General features: G+C 46.9%; 1 protein-coding gene across 1 annotated transcript in view; it reads right to left on the bottom strand.

The window, feature by feature from the left end:
- The window catches only part of LOC122121145 (minichromosome maintenance complex component 3 associated protein), a 49664-nt gene that overhangs the window by 8770 nt on the left and 23919 nt on the right, over positions 1-16975 (bottom strand). The window contains exons 17-24 of the mRNA XM_042695313.1: positions 14666-14818; positions 10861-11058; positions 9000-9068; positions 8791-8925; positions 6215-6368; positions 3397-3655; positions 3107-3204; positions 1121-1511 (exon numbers count right to left, since the gene is read on the bottom strand). Of these exons, the coding sequence (XP_042551247.1) occupies positions 1121-1511; positions 3107-3204; positions 3397-3655; positions 6215-6368; positions 8791-8925; positions 9000-9068; positions 10861-11058; positions 14666-14818 (1457 nt within the window). The remainder of the gene's footprint in view (positions 1-1120; positions 1512-3106; positions 3205-3396; positions 3656-6214; positions 6369-8790; positions 8926-8999; positions 9069-10860; positions 11059-14665; positions 14819-16975) is intronic.

Here is a 16975-nt window from a genome sequence, read left to right as displayed (position 1 = left end):
TCTCATCTTCCTTGGTCTGAGGCAGGGTCTTTCTGGCCTCAAACTTCCAATCCCCTTTCCTCTGCCTCTCTAGGACTGGGATTATGGGTATGAACCATTATGCCCAGCTTTTTTTTTTTTTTTGGTTGGTTGTGGGGCTTGAACTCTGGGCCTGGGCGCTGTCCCTGCACTCTTCAGCTCAAGGCGAGCGCTCAGCCACTTGAGCCACAGCGCCACTTGTTTTTCTAGTGGTTTATTGGAGGTAAGTCTCACAGACTTCCCTGCCCGGGCTGGCTTTGAACTGCGATTCTCAGATCTCAGCCTCCTGAGTAGCTAGCCCAGCTCTTTAGCAGAGGATGAGTGTGTGGCTGAGAAGTCTGCTCTCAGACATGCAAGTGGTGGAGCTACAGCTGCTGAGGGGAGGGCAGCTCACTCCCGGGCCCAGGTGAGGGTGCACAGACAGCCCAGAGTGTGGCCTGTCCCAGCTCGACAGCCCAGAAACAGTAAAACAGCAACCAGGAAAGCACAGGGTCTTGACCCGTCAGGAGACCCATCTGGTTGAGGGCGCAGAAAGACCATGCTCAACAGTGCACTCCCGCTAAGGTTCCCTCAGGACTGGTGGAGATCAAACGCCACAGCTTCTCAGAGTACCTAAGCCCAGAGGGTGCGCACAGACGGAGGACAAGCGTGGCCAGGCAAGTAGCAAGTGAGCCGGTTCCTCTCAACAGTGCTCACATGGGAAGCAGCAGCCCCAGACGCACTAAGCCCAGCTCACAGTTGGGGGTCTGCAACCTAAGAGCGCTGTCCAGGCACAGTGGACAAACCAGAACCAAGAGCCATGGCTCCAGGGTGAGGCTGCCAGAACTCATTCTTCTTACACTCTGCCCATATGCTCTGGCAGCCGGGGCTTGTGGAGCAGGCAGAACAGACCTGGGGTGATGCTGGGGAAAGGACAATAGCCCCCCACACCACAAAACTCCTGGCTTCTTCTGCCTGTGAACCCAAAGCAGGCGTAGGGAGGTGCATACCTAAGGTGGAATGCGGGCCTCACACTGGAGCCTGCAGCCTGCTATGCTCTCACTACAGAAAACTAGACACTTGTCTATGGCTAAGCTCTCTTCTACTCAGCAACATCACACACCTCCTGGGGGTGGAAGGTCCATCTGAGGAAGCTGGAAGCCCAGCACGGCCTGCTTCAGCCACGCCAGGTGCTCCGGGGAGTTCCAGTGCAGGTGAGGGAGCAGCTGGCTGCCCCCCACCTCAGCAAACTCAGTGACAGGCCAGGACAGGTTACACAGCTGCTCTGAGGACACCACAGAGGCCAGGAACTGCAGGACACTGTTGAAGAGCTCAACAATGGCGCCAGGCTCCTGCGAAGCCAGGCCGCCCAGACGCCTCTCTTTTCTATCATGGAAAAAACGGTCACTAAACTCACGGCCAAGTCCATCCTCGACATACTGAATGAGGGTCTGACAGCAAAGGTCAAGGGCACGGGGGCAGTGGGAGACCAGCCACTGCACTGCTCGAGTAACCTGAGGACAAAGACAGTCGAGATGGAGACGACAAACCATCACAAGGATTTTCAAAAGTACCCTTTTCTGTTGCTACTTTTGTTTTTGTTTCAGAACTCAGCACCTGGGGCTTGTTAAGCAGGCAATCTACCGTTTGAGCCTTGTCCTTTTCTCTTTCAGTAATTTTTTTAAATTAGTGTTGCATATATGCACAGGCCAGCCTGGACAGTTATCCTCCTGTTTACACTTCCCCAGTAGCTGGATGACAAGCACATGACAGAAACTATACTCAGCTCACTCCAAAAAGCTTTCTAAAAGAGGCTGCCATTCTTTTTTTGTTTTTTTTTTGTCAGTAGTGGGGCTTGAGCTCTGGGCCTGGGCGCTTTCAGCTCTTCAGCTCAAGGCGAGCACTCTACCACTGAGCCACAGCGCCATTTCCGGTTTTCTGGTAGTTCATTAGAGATAAGAGTCTCACAGACTTTCCTGCCGGGGCTTTCTTTGAACCACGATCCTCAGATCTCAGCCTCCTGAGAAGCTAGGATGATAGGCGTGAGCCATGAGTGCCGGGCAGGAGGTTGCCATTCTTTCTAAGGCTTCCTGTATGAGCTGCCACCAATGCATTAGGCTGTCAGTCAAAACAGAAAGTGCACAAAGCTCCCTCTGTGGTTGACTTTTTGGCTTTGTTGAGCTCTGGAGACATCTGGCAGGGTCCCACGATAGGGACCACCTGAGGGGAGCAGAATCCCTCGGGAGAGACCTGGGAAGCTGGTCAAGTACCATCTCACTCCCACAAAAGCATAGACTCATCCTCCTAGCCTGAGCACTGTGACTACAGTCATATTTTAAATTTATAAAAATAAAATGAACCAGGCACTGATGGCTCACATTTCTAATCCTAGTTTTTCAGGAAGCTGAGATCTGAGTATCATGGATCAAAGCCAGCCGGGACAGGAAAGTCCATGAGGCTCTTACCTCTAATTAACCAGCAAGAAGCTAGAAGTTTGAAGGTATGGCTCAAATGGCAGAGCATTAACCTTGAACAAAAAGGTTCGGGGGGGGGGGGGGGGGGGGCCGGGAAAGGGGGAATGGAGAGGGGGTGCTGGGAAGGTGGCTCAGTGGTAGAGCACTTGCCTTGCATGCATGAGGCCCTGGGTTCGATTCCTCAGCACCACATCATAAGCAGAAAAAGCCAGAAGTGGCACTGTGGCTCAAGTGGCAGAGTGCTAGCCTTGAGCTGAAGAGCTGAGGGACAGTGCCCAGGCCCAGAATTCAGGCCCCACAACCACTACCTCCTCCCCCCAAAAAAAGGTTCAGGGACAGTGCCCTGAGTTCAAGACCCAGAACCAGCAAGCATGCATGTGTGCACGTACACACACATACACACACAAATAATACAAAAATTAAAAAACTAAAAACTTTGCACAAATGGTTTAATTTGTTGCTGACAGAACTATGGCAATTTTTACCTATTATTTTGGTCTGCTTCTAACTTTAGAAAAGTATCTGTATAAAATGTAAAATAAAAATTGAGAGCACTAAATAGACAAAATTCAGTATAGATCAGAAGAGAAAAACCAAATTATTTTGATGGCTTTTTAACAACATTGATTCCTTACCTTCACTGTGCCTTGTAAATCATTAACAGAATCAGGGATCTCAACAACAATATAATCTGAAATCAGTTTAGCTGAAACCAAATCCTGTAGCATCAAACCTGCGAGAAGAAACAGGGTATTCCTCAGTGATGATGGTGCCCAGGCACCTAGCCCCAGTGCCCTGCCCTGCCCTGCCCTGCCCCGCCCAACTCAGCTGCAAGCCAGCACAGAGGGGAGCCAGCCCCACAGCTTCCACGCCCTTTCTCAGACCCAGTCACCCACTGAATAAACAATACCACCTCTTCACCCACCATCTTCCACGTCTTTGCCAAGAGCATGCTGTCTAGAGCTGGGAACAAGAACCACTAGTGGGAGGGCAGGCTGGAAGGGCTTGGCCTGCAGGAGCTGCTTCAGCTGCAGCAAGGCCGACAGCCTGTACACATCCTCTTCCACCGTGTCTTCATTCTTCACTTTGGGAGGAAGCAGTAGCATGAGCCCACTGGCCCCCAAGAGGTCTTTCTGGTTCTCCACGGCATCCAGGGCGCCATCGCTGAGAGTCCCGTGGGTCACCTGTGAGTGACAGCACCAGACCATCACCGGAGGACCATCAGCACAGACAAGAGGGTAAGCATGAAATGAGTGGTCTGCGCAGCACAAAGGCGGCCAGAGTACTTCATCCAAGGCTACCATTTGAGCCATACCTCCACATCCAGCTTTTTGCTAGACAGTCTTGTGGACTTTCCAGCCCTGGTTGAGATGGTGGGCACCAGTGGCTCACACCTGTGATGCTAGCTACTCAAGAGGCTGGCCAGCCAGGGCAGATGAATCCTTGAGACTCCTATCTCCAGTGAACCATCAAAAACTAGAAGTAGAGGTGTGGCTCAAGTGGTAGAGCACTAGCTGTGAGTGAAAACAAAAGCCAAGTAAGGGTACAAAGCCAGAATCCAAGGCCAATACTGGCATACATGTGCATGTGCCGTTAAGTGGAGCCAGAAGTGGAGCTGTAGGGCTGAAGTGGTAGAGTGCCTAACCTTGAGCAAAAAGAGCTCAGGGACGGCACCCAGGCTTGAGTTCAAGCCCCAGGATCACCACTACCACCAACAAAAATCACAAGTATATCAACTGTCACAACACTTGACACTTACCCTTTTTTTTTTTTTTCCTGGTGCTAGGGATTAAGCCCAGGGCTTCAATTAAATTAAGTAACTGCTTCTGAGCTACATTCCCTAACCCCTCCTTTCACAGGGAAATTGGACTAATTCTAATTAAATAGCAATAATGTGCCTTAAATAAGTAACATTGTTGCTGAAAAACTAAGTTAAAATCTACAACAGTGGAGGAGCAGTGCAAGTGCAGTTTAATCCACCAAAGCAACGATGAATTCTTAGTGCTGGGAGTAATCAAACTTCAGTCCTGAAGTAGTACCCACCATGAACTGAATGACACCTGTGACCTAATGCTATTTTCAATAAATGAAACAGAGTACACCAGTTTCATTTCCGAGCACATATGGTGAAACCTAAAGTCTACTTAAAAATAGGTTTGCAGGCTGGGGGCGCTGTTGGCTCACTCCTGTAATCCTAACTACTCAGGAAGCTGAGATTTGAGGATCGTGGTTCAAAGCCTGCCAGTTAACCACCAGAAAACCAGAAGTGGCACTGTGGCTCAAGTGGTAGAGAGGTAGCCTTGAGCTGAAGAGCTGAGGGACAGCACCCAGGCCCAGAGTTCAAGCCCTACAACCGACAAAAAAAAAAAAAATTAAACTCAACTACTCAGGAAACCAATTTTGTTATATAAACACCTACAAAGAAGAAATATTGAGTCTGTAATTTTAAAAAACAGGCCAATTGAGTGTAAAATAAAAACTACACTGAAATGACCTATACAGAGCATATTTACTAGCTAGCATTTGATACAGTGATATATGCATAAGATTAAATGTTAAAATATGCTGGGTGCTGGTGGCTCATGCCTGTAATCCTAGCTATTCAGGAGGCTGAGATCTGAGGATCACGGTTCAAAGCCAGACCAGGCAGGAAAGGCCGTGAGACTCTTATCTCCAACAAACCACTAGAAAACCAGAAGTGGCGCTGTGGCTCAAGTGGTAGAGCGCTCGCCTTGAGCTGAAGAGCTGAGGGATAGCGCCCAAGCCCAGAGTTCAAGCCCTATGACCGACAAAAAAAAAAAAAAAAAAGTTAAAATCTTTTGTTAGCACCTAATGTGTCAGGAAGCTAATTATAGTCATTTAATCGTTTCAGTGTTGTGATCACTGTTTCTCATCTCCCAAGTTTCAGTTACAGTAACCCATGGAGTAGTTCAGGGCTTCAGAATTATATGTACAACATCACACATGAGCTCAGGACACAGTTCAATGGAATGGTGTTGGCCTAGTATACCAGCCTTGGGTTCCCGCATTTTTCAGGATAGTTCTGAGCTGACAAGAAGTCTGTGGCAATCACAGCCCATTGCTTGCTATGGTCTGGTTCATGAGTGTCACACAAAGGCCCATGTGTTAAAGACCTGATCCCTAGCCTGACACTATCGGCAGGTATGAAACACAGAAGGTGTAGAGGCTAGCAGAGGCATTAGGCCATTAGAAATATACTTTTCAAAGGGACTGCAGGACCCCAGACCCCTTCCCAGCCTCTGCTCTGCTCCTCAGCCACAACACCAGCAGTTTTTCTCTGCCATGTGGTCCCAGCCACAGCAGGCTGCTTCATAGAGAGGCTCAAAGTGACAGGGCCAACCACAGACTGAAACCGTCCAACTGTGCATGAAAAGTAACCTTTTCTCTTCCTAAGCGGATCTCAGGTATTTGTTACATTAATGGAAAGTGGACTAATACTTTGTTCTTCTGAAATCCAGCCTGGACTCTTGCCTCCTGAGTGGCTGGCTATGGGTACAAGCGTGAGCCACCAGCACTTGGGCAGCCTCAACCCATACTAGATAGGTGTATGGAATATTACTGAGATGTGAGAAGGACAGACAAATACTAGCTTCTCAGCCTGTCCTACAGTTTTCTGAAACAATGTTAGAAAAAAATAGCACTTACAGAATCCCAATGATGTCTGAGGGTGAATGACAATAATGAAGTCAGGGAGCTAAGTAAATGAAGTGATTGCCACTCACCTTTATACACACATTTACAGAAATGGTCTGATCCCCTTTGCTGCTGATTGCGTTAACGATGGTGAGAGTCTGCATCTCACCAGCATTCCAGCACGTATCACTCGCCAAGCCATCATTGCCCATGAACTTGACCTTTAGCCAATTCGTTAGAATTCTATAGGTAAAAGAAAATAACAGGACTGGGAATGTGGTTTAACGGTAGGGTGCTTGCCGAACATGCATGAAGCCCTGGGTTCGATTCCTCAATACCACATAAACAGAAAAAACTTGAAGTAGTGTTGTGGCTCAAGTGGTAAAGTGCTAGCCTTACACAAAAGAAGCTCAGAGACAGTTCACAGGCCCTGAGTTCAAGCTCCAGGACTGTCAGAAAAAAAAAAAGAAGAAAAAAAGAAAAAAGGAAAAGAAAAAAAGAACATTTTAAGAAAAATTAAATTCTAAATTTAACCTATAAAGGTTTTCAGAAAAAGAAAAAAGAGAACACAGAGATGCAAGCCTACAGACAACAAATCTTATATGAAGCTGACATGGATAAAACAAGGGTGCCATTTTTTTTTTTTTTTTTTTTTACCAGTCCTGGCCAATTAGACTGGCCACCATCAAGAATTAAAACAGCAATAAACGTTTGGGATGGAGAAAAAGGAAACCTAGTGTACTACTGGTGGGACTGTAAACTAGTACAACCACTCTGGAAGGTGGTTTGGAGGTTCCTCAAAACATAGGCCTACCCTATGGCCCAGTCATACCACTCTTGGGTAATCTACCTAGAATGTTACAAGCCAGGATACCATAAAGATGCTTTCATGCCAGGCGCCAGTGGCTCACGCCTGTAATCCTATCTACTCAGGAGCCTGAGATCTGAGGATCGCGGTTCAAAGCCAGCCCAGACAGGAAAGACCGTGAGACTCCTAGCTCCACTAAACCACTAGAAAACAGAGTGGTGCTGTGGCTCACATGGTAGAGCACTCACCTTGAGCTGAAGAGCTGAGGGATCAGCCCAGAGTTCAAGCCCCATGACCGACAAAAAAAAAAAAAGATACTTTCGCATCCATGGTCATTGTACACTTACTCACAATGGCCAAATTATAGCAATAATCCAGATGCGCTAGACTAGACCAGTGGGTCCAAAAGATGTGGTACATATACACAATGCAATTTTATTCGTCCATTAGGAAGAATAAGATTATGTTATTTCTATGGAAATGGAAGGACCTAGAACAAATCACGTTGTAAGGTAAACCAGGACATGTTTTCTCTCAAACATGGAAGCTAGACCTAAAACATAACTGGACATGGTACCTATACAGGACTCCAAGCATTCACACACAAATAGACTAAGGGAGGACACCAGCGGGGCAGGGACCCAAAGGTGTAACTCTCCTGATCATGTAAAATACTACTTATCAAAAGGAATTCAAGACACAGAAACATGGGATATTTATGTTGTTGGTGGTGGTGTTTGTGTGTGCTATTTTTTTTCTCCTTTGCTGCTTTTTATAGGGGCAAAGTGGGGAGGAAGGGTGAACAAATGTAATCATGGTATTTGATATACACATGAGCCACAGGTGCCAGCCTCATTTACTTTTCTTTAAATGCCAAAACTCTCTTCATGAATCTCATGACTTCTTCATTCTTCCTTAGCCTGAATATGTTCACATTAACAACTCTTTAAAAGTAATGTGTTCAGGGCTGGGATGCAGCTCAGTTGCAAAGCACTTGCCTAGCAAGTGTAACATCCTGGGTTTGATCCCCAGTAACACACACACACACACACACACACACAAACACGCACGCACGCACGCGCGCGCGCGCGCACACACACACACACACACGCACACACACATGTAATGTCCAGGCCAGGCACCAGTGGCTCACACCTGTCATCCAAGCTACTCAGGAGGCTGAGATCTGAGGATGCTGGTTCAAAGCCAGTCTAGGCAGGAATGTCCATGAGACTCTCATCTCCAATTAACCACCAGAAAACTGAAGGGGTGCTGTGGCTCAAAGTGGCAGAATGCTCACCTTGAGCACGGAGAGCACCAAGAAAATTTTTGTTAGCCATAAAAGTTTTTTCTAAAGTAAAATGGAACTATACAGAATAAAAACCATAAACTACCTAAGAGTAAAAAATGAAGTAGAGGAGTTGGCTTGGTTGGTAGAGTGCTAGGAAATCAGCAAAAGTGTCAGGTACTAAGTTCAAGTTCTGGTCTCCAACCAAAAAAAAGAAGTAGATTCTAATCAGAATGCCTTAGCGTAGCTTAAGTAACAACTTACATGCTCCAAACTAGGATTACTGCTGAGTGTATGGAATAACAGTGAAAGTGGATTGAAGTGTCAACCTCAGGGCTGGGGGTGATTCAGTGGTAGTGCCCTTGCCCAGAATGCCCAAGGCTATCAGTTCAATACCTAGCACTGCAAGAAAACAAAAGGCCCTTTCTAAAGAGCCAACCTCACAGCATGCACAAAACAGACCGCACGTTTAAGGACAAGTGGAATACCCACACCAAGGCCCAGCCATGGCTCAGCCTGCCCCAGACCCTTGAAGAAGTGTTTACACTCAGAGAGAAGCCCTCCTTTACCTGCCAGGACTCCCTGGAGACTGCTCTTCTCCATCAGGTAACACTAGCACTAGTTTCCAGAACACTTGCTCCTGGGTCACAGGGAGGTGCTCAGCCAGGAAGGACGGCAGGTCCAGAGGCGCCCAGGCTGCATTACTGGAAAGAAGATGCAGGGTAAGCCAGTGTGCACACGCCCAGGCAGAAGCAGCACATGGGCAGGGCTAACAGACCTACGCAGCTGCTGGTGGAAGTGCTGAACCTTCATCTGGTGAGCTGTCTCATTTCTGAGCCGTCTCAACCTACAAAGAAAGGGGAAGACATCAAGTCCACAGGCAGAGGCTGAAAGGTACCTATTGACGTTTCTGAGGGAAAGGTACTTGGCTAGTACCCCTGACGGGGAAAAGGAGAAAACATCTTCTGATAAAGAAACAAGATTGATGGGAAAGCCAAGCTATTCTAGCTATTTAGAAGGCCAACCCAGACAGACAAATCTGGGAGACTTATCTCCAATTAATCAGTAGAAAGCTAGAAGTAGAGGGGAGGTGGCTCTAGTGGTAGAGTGTCAGCCTCAAGTGAAAAGGACAAGAGCATGAGGCTCTGAATTCAAGCCCCAGTTCCAGCACAAAAATAAGTAGACTGAAGAACACCTTTGTTCCACAAATGTCTATGAACACAAAATATCTATCACTCCTGAGTGCTGGCCATGGGAGATCCAACAATACAGATTAACATCCTACCCTTCTCAAATATACTCTCATAGAAAGTCTCCATTCTGACAGACCTGGCTTGCAGGACTTATCAGTGCTGTGGGAACCTACAGCAGGAAAGGCAGGAGTCATAGGTTCTCATTATACTGGTCACGTAGTGCTCTCCACCAGCCCTGGCATGTTTGGGAAGAGCCATGGGTTGAGTTGGGTGCATGGCATGAAGACGTAGGGAGTAACATGGGGACGTTAACAGCCGAGGCACCCATGGGAGTAACATGGGGACATTAACAGCCAAAGCACCCATGGGTGTCAGAAGACCTCTGCTATGGGCAGATACTGGACAAACACTGGCAAGATCTGGTCATGCCTTTCCCGCCAGGCACAGCCTGAGGCTGTAGCTACAGGTCTGACAGGAGGTAAACTCAGTTTAGGATGTGACAGGTATCTTTCCAGCAAGGAAGGGAACACCAAGGATTAGGTTCAGGGGCTGTGCTCCAAATGGATAGAGTCTCAAAGTCTCAAACACTGGGAGAAGTCTAGCTGCTGATGAACCAGAGGACAGAACTGGAAGACAGAAAGCGAGGTCGCCAGGGATGGGAAGAAGGGAAGAACAGGAGGTAGGGGGTGGGCTGAGGAAGCTGGGGGTAGGGGACGTGAATGGCAGAAGAAACTGAGCAGGAGGGGGAGGAGCGCAGAGAAAGCACGCCAACCATGAGGCTCACAGAAGGCCCTCCAAGAGCTAGACTGTCACCCATTTAGAGATGCAGGAACAGCCAAGAGTCAGAGGAAACCTGTACTCAGGGAGATGATGCTCAGAGAGAACATTCTATGTTGGCCCTAGCATGGCATGCCTGGCGTGGACCTTTATGCTGCCTGCCCACAGAGGGACAAGGTAGCACAGAGGGAAGGACCCCGACACCGGGCCTGATGAGAAAGGCCAAGCTCCCTAGTCATCACCAGACGGCCGAACATGCTCGGGGAGAATCGCAGGAGCATAGAGGACCTCATGGATGGAAACACTGGTGGATGGACTACCAGCACATGAGACAGGGCAGGAGTGAAGCGTTACAGAAGCAGACTGTCTGGAAGCAGAGAGTCAGAATGGACTTCCAGCCTCCCCCACGAGGATAGCACAGTGTATACTTAACCTGGGAAGACTGGGAGGAGAACAGGTAATTCTGAGTCAGTGTGCCACCAGACTTTCAAAATGGAAGTGGTGTGAAATCAGATCCCCTTTTCCCAGAGATGAGGCAAGTCATATCCCTGCCACTGTAGGAATGACAGCGTGTCCTCACTTCCTGATTCCATCATCCCCACCCACAGCGACACACCTCAGCCCAGCCCCTGAAGCGGAGGCTCTGAGGAGGCATGGCTGAGCACCGACCTGGTACAGGAGATGCCCACTCTCCCTGCATGACCCAGATCCAGCAGGCCCTTGGCCAGGTTCTGTCCCGCAATAGGGCGCTCTGCACTGGGCGCCAGAGCCTGCAAGGGGTCGTTCACATCCACACAGCAGGGTGCTGCAGGAAAGGCCCGCATCTGGCGCCTGAGTTTCTTCCGTGCTGCAACGGCTTCCCTCCACCTAGAAGACACAACAAATTGTCACTGGGCATATTTAAGGCTAAAAATAATACAAACGTGGTCAGGTGTCTCTGGCCTAGTTACCCAGGAGGCTGAGATCTGAGGTTTGAAGTCTGAAGCCAGCCTGGGCAAGGAAGTCCAGAAGACTCCTTATTTCCAATTAACTACCAGAAAGCTAGCAGTAGAGCTGTGGCTCAAGTGTGGCTCAGGGACAGCACCCAGTCCGAGTTCAAGGTTTAGCATCCGTGTGCATGCACACATGTGCACACACAATACAAACACAAATCAATATCATAACCTGAGAAGATGTATTTTTTGACAATCTGTTTAGCTCTTTTCCAGTACTGAGAAACAAATCAAAATTCAATGTAAGCATGATAGCAAACAAGAATGACCTCTGAGTGCTGACTTGGCAACAGATCCAGGAATGGCGTGACCCACACACATCAGCGGGGAGCCCTCCATCCCAATGGCATTCCTTGTCTAAACACGTCAGACTTGGGCATGAGAGGGTCACAGCAGCACTGCCTAGTGAGGACACCACATGTCGCCAACGGTGTGCATTCACAATGGCACATCAGACAGGAAAAGGAGAGCCTGATGTGCTACAGTGCTCAGGCCTAACTACACCTCCCACCAGGTGGAGTAAGGAATGGCTTAAACACACAGGGTAGATCCTTTGCTGACAATCTCACAGAGAACAAGAAGTTTCTGGAAGAGTTTAAAAACAGCTGTTTCTGAGGAATAGACAAGGCCTGATCCGAAAGGGAGACTCACCTCCTTCATTGTATGCCCTTTGATAATACTGCTACTGTCAAGGACGTTATCACTTATGTAAACTTTTTCTATGAAATGAACCCCCCACAAAACAGACATAAAAAATAAATCAGAAGGGGCTGAGAAAGTGGCTCAGTGGTAGAGCACTTGCCTTGCATGCCTAAGGCCCTGAGTTCGATTCCTCAGCACCACATAAGCAAAAGAAAAAAAAAGCCGGAAGTGGTGCTGTGGCTCAAGTGGTAGAATGCTAGCCTTGAGCTGAAGAGCTGAGGGACAGTGCCCAAGCCCCACGACCGGACCCAAAAATAAATAAATAAATAAATAAATCAGAATAATTCAATAATAAACAATCATTTACTTTCACCCTTCTGAGATATGATTGTAACTCTTGCTCCTAAGGTCACTCCTATGCTCTTTATGTTTATTATCTTCCTTCTTTCCTTTAAAGTTATATTACTATATGTAAATCTGAGACAGCTGGATGCCAGTGGCTCACACCTGTAATCCTAGCTACTCAGGAGGCTGAAATCTGGAGATCTTGGTTCAAAGCCAGCCTGGACAGAAAGGCCATGAAACTCTTATCTCCAATAAAACACCAGAAAACCAGAAGTGGCGCTGTGGCTCAAGTGGTAGAGCACTCGCCTTGAGCTGAAGAGCTGAGGGACATTGCTCAGGCCCAGAGTTCAAGCCCCATAACCAACAACAATAAAATATGACAAAACTATTTAGTTTGAATATACTTTTTACACACACACACACACACAATGTACATTTATATATACCTATAAATTGCATTTTTCCCCATCATGGAAAGACCTCAGACATGATAGTTCAACTTAAACAGCTTTTCAGTTTCATGATAGTGTCAAAGTGATACAAATCCACTAAGAATGGAACTTCAAATTTTGACTTCATAGAGTAGGGATATATTGTACAATAATCTTTTAAGCTTCAAAAAGATTGCTAGGTGTCAGTGGCTCATGCCTGTGATCCTAGCTTTTACTTAGAAGGCTGAGATCTGAGGATTGCAGTTTGAAGCCAGCCTGGACAAGAAGCCTGTGAGACTCTTATCTCCAACTAACCATCAGTAAACCAGAAGTAAAGCTGTGGTCCAAAATGGTACAGTACTGGGCTGGGAAGATGGCTCAGTGGTAGAGCGCTTGCCTTGCATGCCTGAGGCCCTGGGTTCGATTCCTCAGCACCACATAAGCAAAAAGAAAAAAGCCAGAAGTGGCACTGTGGCTCAAGTGGTAGAGCACTAGCCTTGAGCTGAAGAGCTGAGGGACAGCGCCCAGGCCCAGTGTTCAGGCCCACGACCGGACCCAAAAAAAACAAAAACAAAATGGTACAGTACTAGTTTTGAGCACAAAAGCCCAGAGACACTGCCCAGGCCCTGAATTCAAGCCCCATGATCGACAAAAAAAAAAAAAAAAAAAAAAAAAATATATATATATATATACTAAGAGATTATTAAACAGCAATCTGCAATTCCTAGTCAGCATGAAATCACAATGGTAAACAACCAATCCTCTACAGTACTCTATGTTGAGTAGGTTAGATGAATTTAACAGATTTTCAACTTAAAATATCTGTAAGTTACAACAAGTTTATTAAAAAGCAGCCCCCATTCTAAGTCAAAGAATACCTCTATTTATATTGTTGAAATTCATCTATGTTGATGCATGAAGCCATGATGTGTTTTATTTTGTGCTGGTACTAGGGCTTGAACTCTCGCTCAGCTTTTTCACTCATGTCAGGTGATCTACCATGAGCCATGCCTACACTTCTATCTTTTATACTCATTAACTGGAAATAAAGAGTTTTACTAGCTGGGCACTGGTGGCTCACACCTGTAATCCTAACTACTCAGGAGGCTGAGATCTGAGGATTGCAGTTCAAAGCCAGTACAGGGAGGAAAGTCCATGACTTTTTGGTTTTTTTTTTTTTTTTTGTCAGTTGTGGGGCTTGAACTCTAGGCCTGGGCACTGTCCTTGAGCTCTTCAGCTCAAGGCTACAGCTCTACCACCTGAGCTACAGTGCCACTTCTGATTTTCTGAATGGTTTATTGCAGATAGGAGTCTCACAGACTTTCCTGCCAGGGCTGGCTTTAAACCACGATCCTGGGATCTCAGCCTCCTGAATAGCTAGGATTATAGGTGTGAGCCATCAGCGCCCAGCTTTCCATGACATTCTTATATCCAATTAATTACTTGAAAACCAGAAGTGGTGTTGTGGCTCAAATGGTAGAGCGCTCGCCTTGACTGAAGAGCTGAGGGACAGCATTCAGGCACAGAGTTCAAGTCCCACGATTGACCAAAAAAAAACAAGTTTTACTAATTTATCTGCCCAGCCTGGCTCCAAACTGCAATTCCCAATTGCCTCACTGACAAACATCTTCCCGTCTAGTGCATCTGATAACAGCACTATAAATATTCATGAAAATGCAGAAGAGCCAGTCTTTCTCAATCAAGTTCCTTGCTTATTCCCTGCATGTGACTGCTGAGGAACATATGATATATGTGCTCTGAAAGAGTAATACAATTAGCATGGCATCCACTAAAGCTATCTGCTATAAAATGTTGGGGTTGGAAGTGGCGCTGTAGCTCAAGTGGTAGAGCGCTTGCCTTGAGCTGGAGAGCTGAGGGACAGCGCCCAGGCCCAGAGTTCAAGCCCCACGACCGACCAAAAAAAAAAAAAAAATTAAAATGTTGGGGTATCCTTTTATCATTGACTAAAGGAACTGATGACTGATGCATATTAAACTTGGTGAAAGACTTCCCTATCTGTAGGAACTAGGTGTAGGTTTCTATCTTTAGGAATGCAAGACTCACCTCTGTAGATACTTGCAGAAGCACTGAAGTTCCTGGAGTGTCTCCTTAGCAATCTGGAAAATTACTTCAGCAAGAAACAAGTCCACCAGGTGGGCACAGACATCTTCACAGCACTGCGCCATTCGGACTCTCTTATCTGTCTCCATTGCAACCCTGGGAAAACGGGCAAGCAGTATGAGAGATGCTGCTCCAGCAACCGGACATAAAGGGCCTGCTCTCAAAGTGCCTGAGTCTTGGATTAAGGGTGCAGCTTGGTAGAAGAGTGCCTGAACAGTATGTGCAACGCACTGAATTTGATCCCCAGGGAAAAAAAAAGTCTATGTCCTTCATATGGAAATATATTACATTTCCACTGGGAGAGAAACTTTAATACGATTTTTAACTTAAAAGACAGGGAAGTGGCACAATTGCTTAAGTGGTAGAGCACTAGCCTTGAGCTGAAGAGCTGAGGGACAGCGCCCCACAACATCAACAACAGTAAAGACACCTAGAAAGAAATGGAGAAAAAGGACAAAAGTGGTATAGAATATCAGTTAACAGTCATCAGAAACAAGTATTTCACCCGACCACACTCCGAGGAGCATGCCTACAGCCCCAGAGCTCAGGAGACTATGGCAAGAGGATCACTTAAACGCAGGAATTAGAGGTCAGATCAGGCAACAGGGTATGACTCCCTTCCAAAGAAAGGAGAGAGGAGATGGGGCTGGGAAGGTGGCTCAAGTGGTAAAGCGCTAGCCTTGAGCTGAAGAGCTGAGGGACGGACAGCACCCAGGCACAGAGTTCAGGCCCCAAGACCGGACCCCCCCCCAAAAAAAAAAAGGAGAGAGGAGAGAAACCTTTATCCTAATACATAGTTGGAATCTTAAGCTTTTAAATGAATATTGAAACAACTGAAAAAGTTCATTAGCATTATCTGGCATTTACAATTAGAATGGCTCAAATAAAGATGGATGCCTGTGGCTAAGGATATCAACAAGAAAACACAAAGAACACGACCAAATTTTTAATCAGAAAAATCTAAGTAGCTTAAATGGACGAGATAAATGTCTGTCCACTATAACGCTTCCTCAGGTGCTAGAAACAAGTACTGAGCCATGCTTCAGTCTTTCCTTGATGGAGGCAAGCCCTTTGCCTGACTCCTAACCTTCCTGGGATTAAGAAGAGACATATTGCTAACATTTCTGTGAAATGTCTTATAAAACTAAAGAAATAAGCCAGGCACTGGTGGCTCATGCCTATAGCTTCTCAGGAGGCTGAGATCTGAGGATTACAGTTCAAAGCAGGAAAGTCTGATATCTCCTATTAAACACCAGAAAACCGGAAATGGGGCTCTGGCTCAAGTGGTAGAGCCTGGAGCAAAAAGAGCTGTTCCCAGGCACTGAGTTCAAGCCTCAGGACAGACACAGACAGACAGACAGACAGACAGACAGACAGACACACACACACACACACACACACACACACACACAAATAGCTGCAGATACACTGCTGTGGACAGGCTCCTCGCCTGAACTGAGTGAGATATACACTGGCCCCCACCTTCATGCTATCTCTGGGAAGTTACATACAAGGATCGATTTCCCTTCAGAACTAGGACTTATTATTAGGGTTCTTTGTTTTGTTTTTTGTTTTTTGTTTTTTTTTTGGTCCAGTCATGGGGCCTGAACTCTGGGCCTGGGCACTGTCTCTCAGCTCTTCAGCTCAAGGCTAGCGCTCTACCACTTGAGCCACAGCACCACTTCCGTTTTTTTTTTCTTTTTGCTTATGTGGTGCTGAGGAATCGAACCCAGGGCCTCATGCTTGCAAGGCAAGCACTCTACCACTGAGCCATCTTCCCACCCCATTATTAAGGTTATTAAGTAAGCTTGTAATCCTAGCTACTCAGGAGACTGAGATCTGAGGATCATGGTTTAAAGCCAGACCGGGCAGTAAAGTCTGTGAGACTCTTATCTCCAATAAACCACTAGAAAACCAGAAGTGGCACTGTGGCTCAAACGGTAGAGCCGGTAGAGCGCTCACATTGAGCTGAAGAGCACAGGAACAGTGCCCAAGGCCAGAGAGTTCAAGCCCCACAACCGACACACACACACACAAAAAAAAAAGCCTAAAGAAAAGCAAGCACCTGTGATCACTTACCATCCTAGCTAGTCAAGAGGCTAAAACGTGAGGAACTCAGTTTGAAGCCATTCGTGGGCAGATTCATTTCTAACCAATAAAAAACTGGAACTGGAGGGATGGCTCAAGTGGTCAAGTGGTAGTGTTAGCAGGGAGGGAAAAGGCTAAGCAAGAGGCTCTGGGTTCCAGTCCCAG

The sequence above is a fragment of the Dipodomys spectabilis genome, unplaced genomic scaffold (genome assembly GCF_019054845.1).
Source record: "Dipodomys spectabilis isolate Male_0828 unplaced genomic scaffold, ASM1905484v1 ptg000184l, whole genome shotgun sequence".
In the NCBI taxonomy this organism is placed as follows: Eukaryota; Metazoa; Chordata; class Mammalia; order Rodentia; family Heteromyidae; genus Dipodomys; species Dipodomys spectabilis.
This window is presented reverse-complemented; position numbering and strand designations above follow the sequence as displayed.